Source organism: Aplidium turbinatum, chromosome 15 (genome assembly GCF_918807975.1).
Source record: "Aplidium turbinatum chromosome 15, kaAplTurb1.1, whole genome shotgun sequence".
NCBI classification, from domain to species: Eukaryota; Metazoa; Chordata; class Ascidiacea; order Aplousobranchia; family Polyclinidae; genus Aplidium; species Aplidium turbinatum.
Window position 1 is genome coordinate 4,258,788 of NC_137486.1, and position 20,025 is coordinate 4,278,812.

Sequence of the window (20,025 nt, forward strand, 5' to 3'; positions counted from 1 at the left end):
CTGAAAGGAAAAAATCACAATCAAAACTACAGTTTTTAAAATGCAAACCAACATGAAAATACTATATAATTAAAACAAGAACATTGAAATATTTCGGCCGCATAATTCGTAATAATTCTATTCAAAAACAATTAGCCTTACTGGAAGGAAAAACGAATAAAAAATGAAATAGGGAAAGAGCACCAAAAATTTAGATTAACAATATTAAAACCAAGACAGGATTTGACTACAAAACTGCTATTGTTTTTTACATCTTCCTGTCTACTTGATCTAACCTTCTAAACTTATAGTAGCCATCAGTCTCGATAAAATAGTGAATTGTCTTGTAGACCAGGGGTCCGCAAATAGTGAGTCGCGACCCAAATTTGGGTCCCGAGACCATTCACAGTGGGTCGCAAAACGGTTTGAAATTACCATAAATAAGTTATAACTTGTATGGCAAAAATAAATACAATCATATAGTCTTTGATGTGCTGAGTTTCGTACAATTTGGTAGGCTACAAGAAGATTTATACTTTCGATTGTAGTACAGTAGTTAAGCCCAAAGTTATATATATAGCCTGTAAGACAGCTTGAGCCAGGGCATGAAAACTTTCTCAGCTTATCTCCAGAACTGGCGACTGAAACTTAGCGACAACAAAACTTTGGCGGCAGCTTTCCACCTATACAATCGGGAAGCTGATCGTGAGCTACATGTTAAGAACAATGGAAAACCTCTGACCTTCTGCCCCGAACCAGAATATCTTGGGGTGACACTAGACAGATCGTACACATACCGCCACCATTTGGTGTCACTGCGCAAGAAAATGACATCCCTCGCTGCACTACTCAAGCGCCTGGCAGGCCACAGCTGGGGGGCGAGGGCTGACACTTTGCGTACAGCAGCCTTAGCCCTTGTATCTACTCTTCAGCAGAGTACTGTGCACCTGTTTGGTGCCGCAGTGCTCACTGCCATAACATCGACACTGCCATAAACAGCGCCCTGCGCACAGTTACCGGATGCCTGCGTTCCACACCATTCGACAATTTTGCCATTCTCGCTGGCATCCAACCTGCTGAGCTTCGTCGCGAAGAAGCCACTCTGTTTCTTGGCCGACGGGCACTAGAGCCTAACCATCTTCTCCACCACAAGATCTCTGCTTCCCCAAACCAGCACCCCCGTCGACTGAAATCAAGACAACCATTCGTGCCAGCCGCTCAACTTCCGATCAACGCAGCAAATGAACTTCATCTCTGCGGCTACTTGGGCGGACTATAAATGGAATTCTGAAAGGAAGTCAAGTGTCACCGGACTTCATTCGTTCATCCCCAACGCCGACACACGCCCCATCGGCCTGACACTACAAAGACAAGCATGGGTGCGCCTCAACCGTCTACGTACGGCCTCGGGCTTTTTCGCTCAACCATGCGCCATTGGGGAATTGGCCTCTTCCTCCTCCTGTGAATGTGGTGCCGAGGAACAGACTGCATACCACATCATCAATAACTGTACCATCTTCAAGCCACCTAACGGACTGGAAGGTCTGCGTGTCATGGATGATGAAACTAAATACTGGCTGCTCTCTAGTAGCCTTCCAGTGTAGTCCGGGAACATCTTGAGTCTGGGGTGGTAAAAGGATAGAGTAGACCCTCGGCCCCAGAGGCTTGCACGACGACGACGAAGCGCGGTTAATAGGTCCACCGGCTTATTAAGCCCAATTTGGTCCATTCCGGAATTACTAAAGGTATAGGAGTGGTAGAAAATTGTCTCCCGCAGCCAAAATCGTACCGTCCCGATGTGGCCTTAATAAGTGGGGACGACCGTATTGGAATTGATATTAATTTACAAAGTGTTTTGCGCAAAATTAGATGCTTCCGAAACGTTTGGGTCGCGAAGACTTCGAACGATTGCTTTTTGGGTCGCACCAAAAAGTATTTGCGGACCCCTGTGTAGACTATCATAATCTGTTTATAAACTTTCAAAAAAATTTATATTGGTAGGCTATATATTTGTATCATTATTTACTTTATTTAATGTCACATAAACGTTTGGTCAAAAATAACGCATTTAAGTTTTACTGACTAAATTGTGCGTTTCAGATGGATCAGGTCACTGCAATGAAGCAGTCTATTGATGGTCTTACGTGCAAATTTGCAAAACACCTTTGGAAGATGATATCAGTAAGTCATAGTTAACTAGGCTGAATACTGGGGTGGGTGGCCTATGTGTCCTTTCCCAGGGGACGATATTGGTTTAAGAGGAGACGCGGTTAGCAAGATCTCCTCTCTATCCAGGAGCGCCGGTGATTGAAAATCGATCACACATGTGGAGGCTCCGTCCCATTAGCGTCCCATTTGCTCGTGGCAAGCAACGAGCAACATTTATATCTAATTTTCAACGAAATACATCATTCAGCCAACCAAGAACACTTTGGGACCCTGCACGACAAAGGGAACATTGGAAGAATTTACGAACTGAGCATCTAGTTCATCAAAGGCCACATCGGCTATGATACTGTAGTAGTATCAGTAAGTCAAAAGTTCGAAAAAGCAAAGTAGCGGTTTCCGCATTTTTTTTGTACAAAGAAATAAACGACTATGAAAAAAATAGCTGGACCATGACCACCTGGAGATGCGGCCTGATTGTTTCATTTTGCAGTTTTTGATTTCCCCTACTGCTTTTAGTGTCTAGCTGAAATTTTCCAAGGTTTTTTTAACTTTTTGCTGACTCCTAATGATATAAATGCTTTTTTGCTTTAGGAAAGCAGTAGAAAATAAGAAAAAGTAAGTTAAAAAACGGTCAATCAGACAATGAAAGAGCGATTAACAGTCTGACTGAAATTTTTGGAATCAAATTTTCTTTGTGTTTTTCAATGCCTGATAATATTAAAATCCATTGTGTTACCTGGGGAAGACAGAAGAGGTAGAGGTAAAAAAGGTAAAAATATAATTAGGGTAAAGAAGAGGTAAAAATATAATTTTTAAAAATATTCATTCAGACAGTCCCCGAAAGTTAGAAAAATGTAAAAAAATTTGCAGAATGTAACAAATATCTTTAGGTAGCCATGATTGGACTTAAACCCACTTTTGCTCAATACAACATAGGCTGTGACTTGCCATGGCTTGGATGGCTTTTGTATCATTTGTATCTTCTGGCCAACAAGCAATTCTTTGTCTCTTCTCTATAGCGCATTTTTTTGTTAAACCGTTACCTGATGTGGTTTTACTTGTTTTGTGATGCCATCTTTACGTTAGCATTTCCTATTTTAGTGCAATGTGAATAGTTATATCAAACTTGGAAATGGTTAGATGATCAAACGCAAAACGTTTGGGGTTCTTGTTTTATAACGCAAGAATTTTTGCAACAAGAGCAGTGCAAATTATTTTTTCAAACTTGAAAATGTATTCATGTAATTTTCAACTCAGGAACATTCACTTAATGCCACAAAAGATCAAGAAATATTTCGAAAAGAACGCGTCAGAGTTATGGAAAAGTTTGATGCAAGTAAAAAGATAGATATTCCCCGATTTGTCAGCAAATTTAGAAAAGGACTTGAAGAAATGTTGAAACGTATCTTCGAAGCATATCAGGTATGCATGTTTAATAAATCAACTAGTTAGATCAGGGTTTCTCAACTGGTTTTAGTTTGTAAACTAGCCGGCTATTTAAGTACTTTCTGTGAGCTCCCAAGTAGCCAATATTGTAAAGCACAATAAAACAATTTTTTCTGATGCCGGAGATGTTTCAACGGTTTTGGGGTGTTTTTGAGGCACTGAATCCGAATATGGCATTAGTCAGTTGTTTCAAATTAGCTGCACTTTTTGAAAAATATATGTTTTAATTTTGCAAATACCTATTGACCGCATACAAAAAGGCGCCTCAAGAAATATGGTAAATTCATGGAAACGTTTGAACGTTTATTTGCTTTGCCACTCCAAGTGTCAAGAGGCTCTAACTTTTATCGCCCTTGAGCAGTGGCGGTGACTTGGTCAGGATGATCGGGCAGGTGTCAAGCAGCCATTGGATTGATTGGTCATTTAGTTCATGCAGACCACGCACACCATTTGACGCATGATAAATAGCACAGTTGTAGATGGTGTGGTATGCGATATCTTCCTCTTTGCCGCACTCACAGATCGCGAATGGTGTCATTCTTCATTTATACTGTGACTGGATGCCTGCGTCCCACTCCGACGGACTACCTACCCATCCTAGCAGGCATCCAACCCGCTAAGCTACGCGTAAAGGAGCCACAATTTCTCTCGCTCGCCGCGTTCTGGACTCCGACCATCCCCTCCATGCATTCAAGCGATCAAGCGACCACCACCTATAAAACAGCGGCTGAAATCAAGACATCCTTTTGTGCCTGCCGCACAACAACTTCTTAATAACACAGAATAACTTGGTTTAAGTGCGGAACACTGGACGAACCACATGTGGAACACGGAGTGGCAAAACCACACCTCCACGCTCCGTGACTTCATACCCGACGCCGATCCCCGTCCACCGGGAATGTCCCTCGCAAGGCTTGCTTGGGTCAGGCTTAACCGGCTGCGAATTGGCGTCGGTCGCTTTCGTTCGGACATGCGCAAGTAGGGCCTGGCTCCTTTATCAGAATGCGAGTGTGGTGCTACTGAACAGACCGCAGACCATGTCATCCATTACTGCCTAACCCACTGGCCTCCACACGGTGCGCATGTTCTGAGGGTCCTGGACGACGAGACTGTTGAGTGGCTGATGATTTCCTGCCCTCCAATTTAGCCTGGAAAGATCTGCTCATACACCGATGATGAGCGAAATAATTTGACGCCAGTGTGCAAGCGATTGAGCTACACGCCTTTCTTGGCAAAAGCATTCCGGTGGGGTGGGGGCTAGTGTCGGAGATGAAGCTTTGAAGCCTTCTGTTCAAAATGTCTCAAGACAGGCTATCTGCATTAAGTGTTCTGTGTATCAAAGTGACAAACTTAAGCAAATAAATTGTGATGAGATTTTGCTATGACAAAGGCTAGAAAAAAAAAACTTTTTGGTTATTTTAAGTAGTTTTGATAATTATAATCCATATCTTAAATGTTTTAAACCAGACTATTTAATGAGAACATAACTGCAAACAGAACGCCACTGTTTCGACTTTAAGGTTTCCTCAGTGCAGTAAATCTTACACTACACTGAACGCCTTATTACCATATAAGCTTAGATAACTTAGCGTGATGATTTTCCGTAAGTAATACGCAAGGAATCACATTTTGGATACTTTCACTCACCTTGCCACAGTGCTCAAACTGCCGGAGCAGTGAGCTATGCGCAATGCAACAGCAAGATGTCTGCTAGCAAAGTGCTCAATTGGCGAACCAAGAGCATTATCCAGGGCCTATCACCGGTTTTTACATTTTATTGTAAAATATTTTAGTTTAAAACTAAAGTAAACTTATTATTATTTTGTTATCAATCTCCATGTAGTCTGTAATTTTATGAAAAAAAAGCTGAGGCAGCCGATCTGTGGTGCATCAATCAAATTTAGAAGACTCGATAGATCAGGGGTTCTTAACCTTTTTTCCCTTATTACCCATTTCTGTCCAGATCAAAGTCCCATTACCAAAATCTAATTTTATCTATTTTACCATATTAAAAATATAAAACAGCGTTATTCAGCAAAAACAACATTTAATGTAAAGAACGGCATCAATAGCTTCAGTGAGACATTTGCGCTTTTTTTTTGTGTACAATCGATGCAATATTGGGTGCGATTTTGGATACTGCACAAAGCAAATCTGACTTCAGATCTAACAGCTTGTTTCGTAATTTTGACTTTAAAGCAACAACACTTGAAAATGCTGATTCACAGAGATAAGTGGAAGGGAACATAGTCAACAATGTTAGTGGTTTTGCACAACTTTTGGATATGCTTTCCCCATCATTCCCCAGAATTTTCCCAAGCTTTCATCTTCAAAAGTATATAGCTCGCTCGTCTCAACACTAACTCTAAATGTACAGTTGTACACTTAGCAGTTGTTTGAAGTAGTTTATATAGCTAACAGCAACGCAACCATCAAGCTTGCTCATAAAACAACTGTAAATGAACTGATTATACAAGAAAAATCTTACTATTATGTCACAAAAATGAAATACATAAAACCGGCAACAAAAATGATGCGAAAAATAAATCGCTATGACGAAACAATTCTAAAAATGATAAAATATCACTGTGCTTGTTTGGTTGTTTTGAACGGACTCAAAACATCAAAAAAAGTATAAGTAATAAAGCAACTTTACCACTTACAGCTATGACATTGTTTGTTACATCAATAATTCTAAATATTCTGGTTCAGCTAATTACCCACCTGCTATCCTGAAATTACCCACATGTGGGTAATTTCACATTTAACCCTATATGGACAAATTTATTGTTTAGATAAAAAAAAAAAAATTTTCTATTTTTTGAAAACATTTTAGTCCAGTCAAAACATGTTGTATTTTAATTTTTCTTTTTTTCAAGTAGGCCTACTTTAATTTTTTTTCAAACGTAGCAAATCTGTTACGTTAGGCACATTCGCACTACCTACAGAATTTTGAAACGTAGCAGATCTGTAACGTCAGGCGCTCTAGCAACAAAACCACACAATAAACAGTAACAAGCAACTAGTTTAATTTCACTCAAACAGCACAAAATTGTTTTTTTGTGGAATTTCAAAACAGTGTTTCGTTTTGTCTATGCAAAGGTGTTCTTCACACTTTTAACAAAAGTATAGGCAGCTTGTCCAGCCAGACATTTTGCATAATCCCCTTTCTTTGTAAATATATATGCAAGCTTCTTAGCTGTTTTTCCGAGACGTTTGGAAGGGTCTAACTGGACCAATTACAAATAGGACTGCTCCACAATAGCTTCATCATATAACAGTTTGAAGTAATTGGCTGGTGATGAAATGTGGGTCAGCTTGTTCACGCACAGTGGTCATCGAAGGGGTGTTTCTCATGGAAGGACTTTTTCTTACACAGCTCCAAATTGAACAGGGTGGTTTGGTTGTCCTTGTTGGTAGATTGATAGATTCCATTATGCCTTCATCTAAAAATAACAAGTTGTAAAAGAGTAAGGAAAAATACTACAAAGCTGCAGTATAAAAGTAAATGACAAGAATCACCATTATTTTCCATTTATGAATTTGACATACATATGCAATTATGCATTGTACAAACATTACCTATTGTGGGACTGAGAAATAAGTGAGACATTCTCAAACAAATACAAAACTCAATGTGGCTCAAGAGAGCATGGTGGAGAGTCCTTTTTACCATCAGAGTATATATCGAACACATCAGTTTGATAGTAGAGAGGTATGATTTATATTTTTAGTTGTCGTCGCCGTGTGGGCCTCTGGTTATCATTATAACATGGAATGGATTTTTTTGCAGTACATGTAAGTTTTTTTTGTGACAAAGTCCACTAAAGCTGAGTTAATGCTTGGTTATATGGAAGGCCAGCCATTATACGTGTTCACTGATAGTGTTTATTTGTATAAAACTTACCTGAATCACTAAAGCTGTCATCTGGCACATCAACAAAAGTAGAAGGGTCCACTACTGGAACATTCTTAGTGTCAGACTCCAAAATATCAAAACATTCATTTTTTCTTTTTCCACCAACTGGTCTTGTATACCGATTTTTTCCATAAAAAGATCATGCATTCATTTTGCACCTATGAAAATAAAACTTTATTGATTACAAATCTAACAAAACAAAAGTTTTGAGGTCAAAAAACAGTTGCATGATGGACGAAGTCAACAGATTTGTTACGTTTGAACTTAGGATGACTGTAGCATATATAAACATCATTTATGAAATATTTTGTTATCAACTACTCCAACAGTCTTATTTTCAAATAAAACAAAAAATCCAACGCACCTGGGTGATCTGAAAATCCAAAACTTCACGAGAGAATATCTAGGCTAAGCTGCTGTTGCTATGACCTGACTCAAAGAACTTTGTGTTCGAAAAAATCAGTGAAGCGAGACCGCAGTGTTTCCAAAATGAAATAGCACTATAGTCAGATGCCACAGAATCAAATTCTTCAAAATTAAAACTTATGAATGCTTTTACAGTAAAATAAATTGCGATAATTTGAAACGTAACAGATCTGTCACAAATGTCCATTTTGGGTTAACATTTAAATTTTTGCACTTTAACATTTTAACATTTGCACGATATCGAAAGGAAGCGAAGACCCGACCAAGGAAAATGGAGTTGACTGCCTCATTAAGCACTATTCCTCCTTACGTGAATTAAAGATTGCCACTGCATAGTTAAAAAGATTTTTCAAGTATCTGAAGAATAAAATAACCGTCAAAACCGGAAAGCTTACTGTGGACGAGCTCAATTCTTCCGAAACATCTATTTTGAAGTTCGTCCAAAGACAGCAATTCCTACCGATGATAACCATGTTAGAAACTGCTGGCGAACTTTCAGTATGTAAGCTAAAAGGACATGGACTTTCCCACATGTGGATGAAAGTTAATCCTCAATTCAGCAAGGGCTTGCTCCGAGTTAGCGGAAGACTCGACAATGCCACGATAGACGATGACGCTGAGCACCCCATCATTCTGCCCCTTGACCACCACCTCACGAAACTAGTTATCCGCAAATGCCATGAAGACTGTGGTCACTCTGGTACACATTTTACGTGGGCCACGCTGCGTCAACGTTTCTGGATCAGAAAGGGCTGTGCCGCACTTCGAAGGAAGATAAACGATTGCATGCTTTGCAGAAAACGGAGTGCGCCAAAGGGTCAACAGCAAATGGCCATCTTGCCTTGTGCCCCGCTGAGGTCTGCTGCACCTCCATTCTCTTCTGTAGGCATCGATTATTTTGGTCCCTTTTTAATAAATAGGGCACGAAGTGAAGTCAAAAGGTACGGCTGCGTGTTTTCATGCCTGACAACCAGAGCCGTGCACATAGAGGTGGCCCAAGATCTGTCTACAGATTCACTCATCAACGCCTATCGACGGTTTTGCGGGAGAAGAGTACAACCACAAGAAGTATACTCAGATAACGGCACTAATTTTGTAGGTGCAGAAAGAGAGTTGAAACGAGCACTTCAGGACTTGAATTGTGACAAAATCGAAAGATAGTTTCTTCATAAAGAAACCAAATGGCACTTTAACCCACCCACTGCTAGCCATATGGAGGGAGCTCGGGAGCTCATGGTGCGGTCGATTCGGCGTGTTTTTAAAGTGTTGCTAACAAAGGGTCATTCCTTAACCGATGACACATTCAACACACTTATGATAGAAGTTGAACGAATCCTTAATTCCAGGCCTCTAACACCAGTTAGCTTCGAACCAGGTGAATACGAACCGATCACCCCCAACCATCTCTTACTGCTCCACGGAAACACCAGCATGCCGATCGGCCTGTTCGATGCAAAGGATTCCTATCGACGCCGAAGATGGAGACAAGTGCAACACCTGACAGACTTGTTTTGGAAGCGTTGGGCACGCGAATACCTACCCACTATTGCATTAAGACAAAAGTGGCCCAACGCTCAACGAAACCTGATTGCTGGCGACGTCGTCCTCATTGTCGACGACAACGCTCCGCACGGTTGCTGGAGAATCGGAAAGGTTACTACACCCTTGCCCGATGAACACGGAATCGTACGACAAGTCGAACTGAAAACACAATTTGGTGTCCTAAGAAGACCAGTTTCAAAATTGTGCTTGATTTGTGAATCAAACAAGCAACAACAAGCGTGACGCGTTTCCACGTAATAAGACGTCGACCCCTAGCGTGGGAAAAGGCGGCACAATACGACAATGTCGCGAACGTTTCCCCGCGAGCACCTGAGGGCTCGACCCAGTGAAGACAGTAGATTAACTACGCCTTGATTTTTGCTGCTCGTCTACCTGAAGGATTCGCCTGCTGGTGTACGTCAATTCGTGTGAACTTTCTGTTAGCGAACTGTTATCAAATGCGCGTAAATAGATCAGCTTCATGAATATTTAGTCTTTGTAAATGTACTTAGCATGTATCGTACATTTGGGGGGAGAATGTAATATCCATAAAGCGACCGCGTCGCCCCTTTTTGTTTTATTCATAATTTTCTCTTGACGTCACAACCACGTTTTCTTATGACGTCACAATCAATTGCTTTGCTGGTTTTTCACTTCATCGCTTACCAGCAACTGGTGCACGGTCGTTTGGTCGACAGGACGTTTGGTCGACAGGACGTTTGGTCGACAGGACGTTAGGTCGACAGAACGATTTATTTTAGGGTTAGGGTTAGGGTTAGAGTCAGGGTTAGATTAGGGTTATGGTTAGTTAACTAACCCTAACCCTAAAATAAATCGTTCTGTCGACCTAACGTCCTGTCGACCAAACGTCCTGTCGACCAAACGTCCTGTCGACCAAATGTCTGTCGACCAAACGTCCTGTCGACCAAATGACCGGGTACCCCAGCAACTACTGTAGGTAGCCGTAACTCAGATTAAGTAGCTGGCATAATATTTAGTAGTTGAGATCGTGTTTATCAAGGTTTGTAGTGAATTGCCGTTTTTATTTCTAACTGTTTGTTAATTATGCAGAAAATCTAAATTAAGCTTAAGTCAATAATTAATTGTGTCGGTTAAAAAGCTAGTTTAACCGCTAGCATTTGGACCTGTTCTGTGTGTTGAATACATTTTATTAAAGTCACAGCAACCGAGTGCAAAGCGCGTTGGCAGTGTAATACCGACAGAAAGTAGAAGCTGTTTCAAGAAATAGAAAAACCTGTGTTTGGATTGCTAAACTAAAACAAACATCTATGGCAATCTTCGGGTCTGACCGACACCCTAATAGAAGACTACAACATTAAAAACACTTAAGAAAGGATTCTAAACCCAAGCAGAGGCAAAAAAAAGGGTCTACTTATGATAAAGGAGGCTTTTAAGGTGTTGAAAATGTTTAGGCTATTGTTGTTTTTCGTAAAATGTGATTTTTGACCACATACTAAATTTTAATCCCAGATATTTCTTTCATTTCTTTGCCAATCGCTTTCAAATTTTTAACACAATCAGACAGAGTAAACATGCAAAGCCTCTGGTCAAAGAATTTTGGAAATTTTGTTCATTATGCTGTCGGCACTCATTTGTTTCATGTCCGAGGATCAAAAATTTTTGAAAAAATGCAACAATTTGAATAACTTTTTACTTTCTCAAAATATCTTCATTTCCTTCCATAGAGCTTCAGTCTTGATACTTACAAACATTCTGTTAAAATTTGATTCAAATCCAGTAAGTGGTATCAAAAATATTTGTGTTTAAAATTTGTGTATTTTTCACCACTTGGTGGCGGTTTGGGGAAATACGGAAACATTTATAATATTTTTTTTGCTTTTTTTAAATTATTTCATCTTCAAGCATCATTTTAAAAACAAGAAATGGGTTGTATGTTGAGAAATCCACATTTTAGTTTTTTCAGGGTAGACCTACCTTAAGATTTTGAGACCCAAGTTTAAAAACCCGAGATTGCGAGTTACGAGCAGGGGCGCCGGAAGCGGGGGGGCAGAAGGGGCGAATGCCCCCCTGCCCTCAATTTTTCAGCAGATGGAGGGGCAGGGGGGCAATGGTGCCCTTTTAAAGTCATGTAAGGTACTGCACATTTTGCAAAAGGCTATAACCATTTCTGCTATTCGCTTTTAGCCTAACTATAATCTTTCATTTTTGCCTCAAAATAATATTTACGGCACAACATTTTGCAACACAGTAGCCTACAGGCCTTAAAACTCGTTTTTTTTCGGCAGCCATTGTGGCCTACTTGGAGCTCCTTCTCGGCGGCCTAATCTGCGTGCTTGGAGGCCAAAATACAAATAACGATAGTACAAGTAAATAGAATTAAACTTACAACAATGCTAAAATGATCACTTAGCGTTGTTGAAGTCTGGGCCTGGGCGACGTCCTACAATAAAATCGTTGCACCACGCAATAACTGCTTTATCGGGATTGTAATCCAGTACTGCGGGACCATCTAACGACACTCGCACGAGTGTCTCCGATGTGGCTGATTTTAAAGAAGTTCGCCACTCTCCTAGAATTCTTTTTAGCAACGAAAAACAACGCTCGACATGTGTTGACGATGACGGCAAGGTAATAAAATAAGTATTTCAATGATGCGAAGGACATTACTAAAAGCACAATTTTTGCAAAATAGTTTTCTCCTCCGATGTCAACTAATCTACTTTTCTTTTTTAACAACTATTCAATGTCCGACAACATCGAATCGACATAACAACGACAATATTGCAACGATGTAAATTAGCACTTCTGATTAAGACTGTTAAAATAAACGTCGGAAAATACAAACAAGACTTACAGCGCTGGTTATCGCAGATGGGTATATTCCATCAATAACAAATATTCCTGCACAATGCAACAGTGGCGATTATGACGCGCTGACCCAATTTTGCGTCACTGTTTGATACTGCATATTTTCGACAGTTAATCCACGATCATTCTATTGCGAAATTAAATGATTGGCTAGAAGAGACCGGCGGCTAAACTTGGCCGATTGAGGAGGTAGCACCGGCGGTCATTCAAGCACTACTTAGTGGCCATGGCCGCAGGCTGCTTTAAGGCTTGACAGTAGGTTACATCATTATGACATAGCATGATGCCCTTCTTTGTATACCGGACACTTGTAGGTTATCATTACATAGTGAGCTGATAGATTAGCATTATCGCTATACCTTATCTTAAAACTTGAAAAAAAAATTGGCCTTTTAGTAAACAAAAGTGCCTTTGTTTCATAATCTTGCCCCCCCAGTCAAAAATCGTTCCGGCGCCCCTGGTTACGAGTCCTTCTATTTAAGGTGTCTATGTCTCAAACCCAAAGGCCAAGAAAGCAATTACTGCCACAGCTCCCAAACAACCTCATAAACCTTTTCTTAATGATTTTCTCCAGAACGATCGTCCGTTTCAACAAATTATATGTGCATAATGTAACACAATCAGACTTAAAGATGCTAAACTATTGGTTGTGTTATTCACCAAGCATGGGCCGTGCAGCAACTAGTTTACTCATTTGGATAGAATTTGTATTAAAAACAAAAAAATGTAACACAACACTGTTGACGTCGCATATAATGGTTTACGTAGACGACGTAATTAGCTTACTCAACCCAATGAATTACGCGTGCGCGGACATTTTGCCGAAAGACATTTTGTCGAAACCCATTTTGCCGTAAGACATTTTTCCGAAAGGACATTATGCCGAAAGGACTAATTGCCGAATGGACTAATGGATTAATTGCCGAAAAAATTACTTTGAAGTGACACAAAGTCCCGTTACTGCGCAAGCAGTGCCTTTGAAATACAAGGAACAATCGCACAACGAACTATTCCTGGAGCAGTTATCAGCTGGCGTTCAATTGGCGCCACCAAATAAAAAATATAAGGTTGTGAACGATAGACTAAAACACATTGTGGAGAATATCGATACATATAACACTTCTGTCGGATACTTACGCGCTGTCGCACATAATTTGTTAGTGAATTCCTTTCGGAAATTAGTCCATTCGGCAAAATGTCTTTCGGCAAAATGGGCTTCGGCAAAATGTCTTTCGGCAAAATGGGTTTCGGAAAAATGTCGTTCGGCAAAATGTCCGGGTACCGAATTACTCGTGTTGAGGGTACGTTCAGTGGCGTACGCAAGATTTTGTTGGTGGGGGAGGGGAGCGTTGGATATACTGTAATTTTACTTTTTTTTTTTATCAAGAGTAACTTAATGCTATTTTATGGTCTGACCAAGGTTTAAGATATCTTTTGGAAGATATCTTTTGATGAAATATAAACTCTCACGGTCTTTACGTATGTCACTGTACTTTTGGATTGAACTATTAGATATGTGAATATGAAAGGCATGATACTAGGCCTAAACGGATAAGTAAAAACTGTGATAGTTCGATTAACAGGCAATGTCCTTAGATTAAAGTATAAATCGAACCTTTCTGTAAAAATTTAAATATCGAATGCAATTTATTACGGCACTTTAAACAAAAGGACATCATGCCGAAGGACGTTTTGCCTAATGGACAAATTACCGAGACAATTCGGAAAAAATTACTTTGAAGTGACACAAAGTCTCGTTACTATGCAAGCAGTGCCTTTGAAATAGAATTACTTTGCTACTATTGTTTGCCTAAAAATTACTTTGAAGCGACACACAGTCTCGTTACTATGCAAGCAGTGGCTTTGAAATAGTAATTACTTTGCTACTGTTGTTTGCCTAAAAATTACTTTATATACATTCTCCACAGGTTTTGGAAATCAGTAGAAACGTTTGATTACATATAACACTTCTGTCGGATACTTACGCTCTGTCGCACATAATTTGTGAGTGAAATCTGTTTGTGAATGATATTTATGTGTTATTAGGTTATGATAATACATATAATACATTTGTATAATTTCGGCAATTAGTCCTTTCGGCAAATGAGTTTCGGCAAAATGTCCATTCGGCAAAATGTCTTTCGGCAAAATGGGTTTCGGCAAAATGGGTTTCGGCAAAATGTCTTTTGGCAAACTGTCCGGGTACCGTCTTATGCTATCAAGTGTTGAAAGCTCCCTCGGAAACAAGCCGGCTTTCGCCACGGAAGATCAACCGTAGACCAGGTCACTCTGATGACCCAAGACATCGAGAATAGCTTCTCGGCAAAAAAGAAGGCTGGCGCCGTGTTTGTCGATCTCACGGCTGCCTACGACACTGTGTGGCACAGCGGCCTTACCTGCAAATTACTCCGTCTCCTTCCTGACAGGCACATGGTTCATATGATTATGGAACTTGTGCAAAACCGCAGCTTTACCCTTTCCACCGGTAGCGGCCGACGAAGTAGACTACGTCGACTCAGGAACGGCGTCCCACAGGGCTCTGTCCTGGCCCCCCTCCTCTTTAACACTTACATCTACGACCTGTCTGACACCATCTCCAGGAAGTATGCTTACGCAGACGACCTGGCTCTCCTACATCCAGCCGGAGATTGGCAGTCAATGGAGAGGAACCTAAGCCAGGACATGTCAACTATATTAACAAAGCTCCAGAAATGGAAGCTACAGCTCAGCAAGGCAAAGACAATGTCGGCGGCCTTCCATTTAAACAAGAAGGAAGCAAAACGTGAGATCAACATTACCACCGATGACGAACGCCTGCTATACTACGCCGAACCCACTTACCTCGGCGTAACCCTGGACAGGTCACTCACGTACCGACGACACCTGGAATCACTGCGCAAAAACTATCTGCGCGCGTTGCACTTTTGAGGCGGCTGGCGGGTTCCGGCTGGAAAGCTGACACGAAAACCCTTCGCACAGCTACCTTGGCCCTCGTCCATTCTATCGCCGAGTACTGCGCACCAGTGTGGTGCCGCAGCTCTCACACCCGCCACATTGACACCGCCATCAACGACGCACTACACACTGTGACTGGATGCCTGCGTCCCACTCCAACGGAATGCCTTCTCATCCTTGCAGCCTTTCAGGCATCCAACCTGCTGAGCTTCGCCGTAAAGGAGCCATGATTTCCCTTGCTCGTCGCGGACTGGACCCCGACCACCTCCTTAACAGTACATTCCAGCGCTTACCTGGAGAACAGCAGCGACTGAAATCAAGACGCCCATTTGTGCCCGCCGCACGACAGCTTCTGAACAACGTTGAAGATCTTGGAATAAGTGCGACACACTGGACGAACTACACATGGAACACGGAGTGGCAAAACAACACCTCCCGACTCCGTGATTTCCTACCCGACGTCGATCCCCACCCTCCGGGAATGTTCCTCGCAAGACTTGCGTGGGTCCTGCTTAACCGCCTACGAACCGGCGTCGGTCGCTTTCGTTCAGACATGTGCAGATAGGGCCTGGCTCCCTCACCGGCATGCGAGTGTGGTGCCACAGACCAGACAGTAGACCATGTCGTCCATGACTGCCCAATCCATCAACCACCACATGGAACGCTTGGACTGAAGGCCCTGGATGACGAGACTGTCGAGTGGCTGATGACATCATGCCCAAACATATAATCCGGAAGAACAGCTCATACGACGAAGAAGAAGAACTGTTGAAACACATTTACCAAGAAAGCGAAAGCGTAGTATTGTTTCTTACAACAAAATAGCATAGATTTCATTTCAAATGATGATCAACAATACAAAACCGATGGATGCTGCCTAAGTTATAAAATGTCGAGGTTTGTAGCAATATTGTCACATTGTTTGTATAAAATTTCCGAAAAAACGCGGCACCAACTAAATATGAATATGGTGTGCCCCTAAACAAAGATGTTGGCCCACTAACGGGAGTTTTGGAAGAGGTAAATAGAGCCTTGCGTAAGTTAAGCTATTGAATATCGAGCTTCTGTATCATTATTCACAACATTTTTTTCGTTTCAAATAGCCAAAAAAAAAATTAAACAAACTGAAATGAGTGGGCCCCTAAACAGCCGTGCCCTCCAAAAGGGGTACGAAAGGCAGTTAATACGGCCCTGCTACCCAAGACCACTTTTGAACAATAACATGTTTGCACTACACAATCACAACAACGCTAAAAGAATTAACATTTTTTGAGGGGGGGGCATGACCCAATGTCTTCCCTGCGTACGCCAGTGGCTGTATCACCAAGGGCCACTTTTGTACATTGTTTCGTACACAGGTTTGCTCTTTTTGCCTAGGAGCTCTCTTTGGATCTATTATCATGCTTTAATCGAGTAATCAAAATTGTGGATTTGTGTAAAGATCAGCTGCTCTGAACACAACCGTTTTTTTAAGACTCTGTGAAAATTTTGGTTCCGATTATAAGTACCTCCTTTATCACACAGAGGTGCGCTGGCTCTCGCGTGAGAATATGACAAGAAACGTCTTTGAACTTTGACAAGAATTAACCATATTTTTCAGGAATAAAAACCACGGTATCATATATAATTTAGAGAACAAATTTATGTCACAGTTGGCTGACTTGTCGGATATTTTTCAGACTCTCGACTATGTAAATCTGTCGTTCCACGAGCCGAACAATTCTACTGTATTATCGTTTTCATCTCCAAGCTTAAAGTATTTGTTCGAAAGCTTGACATTTACAGTAGATGAAAAATATGGAGAGCAAACGTTACGGAGTGTTCAAATCAGTTACCATCCTTCAGATAGAGTCCAGTGAAAATTTATCTCAAAAAATTGCAGATTAACCTACCTGAGATAGCTCAGAAACGAAACTAATGCATTATTTTTCTGATACAAAATGTTACACATACATTGTTAATCCGCTCTTCGTTGACCCAACATTTCTACCTGTAGGAACTGGTGAACAAGAAGAGATCATTGACATACAAGCTGACGAGACAGCAAAAATGAAGCACAAAGAATGCTCACCAACCAATTTCTTTCTAAACATAGCCTCCACTTACCTAACACAGGCCGCAATGCTGTTTCCCAGCTACTGATTTTTTCCTCCACATGGGAGTGCGAGTGGAGTTCTCAGCCATGCTGGCAATTAAAATCAAGAGGCGGAATCCTTTTGATGAGCCGGGGCATCATTTCTGATGCGTTCTAAGTGAGGTTGCACCCCGTAGCCCATAGTGTTGAACTGTTTTATTCGCATCAGTAGCTCACGGTACAAAAGATTGACACGGTGAGAGAGTACAAACAAACATAGCCAGGTCGAAGACTTTAGGAAACCGGCCTGCCACACCCCGCGGCGGCGGGGAGCGGCGTGATTTATGGGGTGACGATGCACCCGGAGGGTTAAGTCCACCAGCTTAGGTCGCGAGGGCCAGGCTGGGGAGTCGAGGTACCTGTGGAAGGAGAGTGTGGATCGAAACACTATATGGCCCGTCCGCAAATTTAGAATGGTGGAGCGGGCCAGGGAGACAGGCTCTTTCTGCATAGCCCAGAAAGAAGCCCTGCGACGGACCGCGCGACCCGTCGCGTGTGGACGCTGGAACCGGCAGTAATTGACCGCCGGGCAGCGCCCACGTCTCCTTCACGCGTCCTCGCGCAGGTACTTTGACTCTTATACCCGGTCTGCCAGTAGGCAGAGCGGATAAAATTGGGGTCTCCCACGATGAAGAGAGTCGAACCATTTAAGGATAATTTGGCTCTCGTGGCAGACGAATATTCAATAAAAATGTGGCTGTAATAAAAAAAATATATATATATAGGTGGGAGTGTAATTAATACTCACTGGAGAAGAGTAAGCTTTCATTCGGCGAGCACGGATGTGCACTGGCCAGACGTTGAGGCAGGTTCGCCCAGCTGGGTCGGGGAGGCTAGCGATCGAAACCAGAGGCACTGATAGGCTACATTACCGGTAAAAATAGAAAATTGGGTAGAGAAATAAACTGTTGCAGCCCTCGCATTAAACTATGTTTTTTTGTAAATTTGTTTGTGGTGTTTTGTAACAATAAGTGCATTTGAGCAAGTTGAGTCTTTCTGAGACAAGGTGGTATGCAGCGATAGTAAAATTTGCTAGGTGGTAATTGATCAGTAAGAGGTTGAGAACCACAGTGTAAGCTAATACTTTACTTGTACCACAATAACAAAGTTTAAAGGTAGCCTACTGTAACGACAAATATTTAACGAGTTTTGTTTTTGTATTTTTCAGGACGGAAGAAAAGCTGAGCAAGCCTTGTCAAAGATGCTAATTGATTTTGAAGAACTGGTAATGTTTTTAATTGGCTTGTAACCTAAGTACAGACATGAGCTAAATTAAGCCCAGGTGTTGCTGTATGTCTAATTTCTGATTGTATTTTGCCTGCTACTGTAGTTACTAGCAAACTGTTTTACGAAACTTTTTGTCAAAACTGAAACATTCTCATACTAGGGTCAGAGTGCATCAGATCTCCTGGACTTTGTCATTTTAAACTCTTTTTATCTGCAAATTAATAAAAGTGTTGTAGACTTATCTCAGAAAAAAAGTATTTTGTAAATTTTTTATAAACTTTAAGTGACATCTGTCCGGTCCACATCGAGATTGAAAAACACAATACATAGCCTATCGAGAAATTGGGAAAGTGGAAATATAAGAAAGATATTCAGAAACTTAAGCCAGGAAAGATATCAAGTTGTTAAGACATTTTTGCACAACCAAATAAATATTTTAGTACAGGAAAGTGGTTAATCACAACAACATTAGTTTTTAACCAAAAACTGTTTTAAAACTTACTTTCTTGGAGTGTAAGAGCCCATTAATCAAGCTTCGAAACTATAATATGCACATAGTAGGCTACATCTAACAAAGAATATTCAAATCCATGCACCAATACCAAGGGTTCATAAAATTACGGAATGACCAACCAGTAGAGACGTAGGCTACAGATGTTAGAATTTAAAATCCAAATCTGTAATATCCACAAATCTATAAGTTTTATTAGCACCCAAGCCATCCGTACAGCGACTCTCTCACAAGTAACAATTGCTGGTCAAGTGACCTTAAGTCAAATAACTACATCACCTGGAATCCATTCAAGCGTAACAAAACAATAGAAATAGTGCTGCAGGGATGAGCTAAATAGTAATGCAAATAACAATAGTTGTAAAGAAGCGACAATAAACGGAAAGAAACATTAGAAACGTAGTAGCCTACTGTAGATCAGGGGAGTTTACTACTATCATGCCCTGCAGTTGTGCAATAACTTCGGACTTCAACAAGTCTGCGTCGTTTCAATCAATCCACTTGGAGCCTTTGAAACACTTCGCTTTGACCGTCGTCATAAAACCACGTTACTGGGTTGGTAAGGCTAAACAAAAGCCGGGGATAAAGGTAACATATTGGGTGCATCAACATCAATATCATCATCACTGAAGTCTTCTCAGATGTGACAAACATTTCTTCTGCAAATTTAGTCGTTATTCAATTTGACTTCATAGGATCTTGGGGGAAACCATTTTGAAGACAACACCTTTTTGAGATCAGGTAGCTTACGATTGTTCAAAGCGAATAATCGAACCGGGTCACAATTTTGAGATTGGGTAGAAGCTTTGTGTGTTGATTATAATACGACTTTTGCTTGTACTTTTCCAGCAAAACAGGACGATTTAC

At 41.1% G+C, this 20,025-nt stretch overlaps 2 protein-coding genes across 4 annotated transcripts in view; one reads left to right on the forward strand and one right to left on the reverse strand.

Moving 5' to 3' along the window:
• LOC145784136 (atlastin-3-like) overlaps nucleotides 1–20,025 on the forward strand; it is a 71,799-nt gene that overhangs the window by 45,991 nt on the left and 5,783 nt on the right. For 2 of the 3 annotated variants that reach the window (XM_082595891.1, XM_082595892.1), the window contains 3 exons: nucleotides 2,080–2,160; nucleotides 3,406–3,570; nucleotides 18,589–18,645. In XM_082595891.1, the coding sequence (XP_082452017.1) occupies nucleotides 2,080–2,160; nucleotides 3,406–3,570; nucleotides 18,589–18,645 (303 nt within the window). Of the gene's footprint in view, nucleotides 1–2,079; nucleotides 2,161–3,405; nucleotides 3,571–18,145; nucleotides 18,295–18,588; nucleotides 18,646–20,025 lie in introns of all 3 variants that reach the window. The other variant, XR_014290984.1, reaches the window with a different exon arrangement.
• On the reverse strand, nucleotides 6,563–8,229 carry LOC145784641 (uncharacterized). The gene is made up of 3 exons (XM_082596506.1): nucleotides 8,168–8,229; nucleotides 7,502–7,623; nucleotides 6,563–7,040 (listed from the first exon to the last, which is right to left on the reverse strand). The coding sequence occupies exons 1-3, from the start codon at nucleotides 8,227–8,229 to the stop codon at nucleotides 6,865–6,867; spliced, it is 360 nt and encodes a 119-aa protein (XP_082452632.1). The 3' UTR covers nucleotides 6,563–6,864.

Coding starts and splice junctions, on each gene's coding strand:
- LOC145784641 (XM_082596506.1), bottom strand. CDS start 8,229: ATGAGGCAGTCAACTCCATTTTCCTTGGTCGGGTCTTCGCTTCCTTTC. Junction 7,624..8,167: donor CCTTTCGATATCGTGCAAAT/GTTAAAATGTTA, acceptor TCGGTATACAAG/ACCAGTTGGTGGAAAAAGAA. Junction 7,041..7,501: donor TGACAGCTTTAGTGATTCAG/GTAAGTTTTATA, acceptor TGTTATTTTTAG/ATGAAGGCATAATGGAATCT.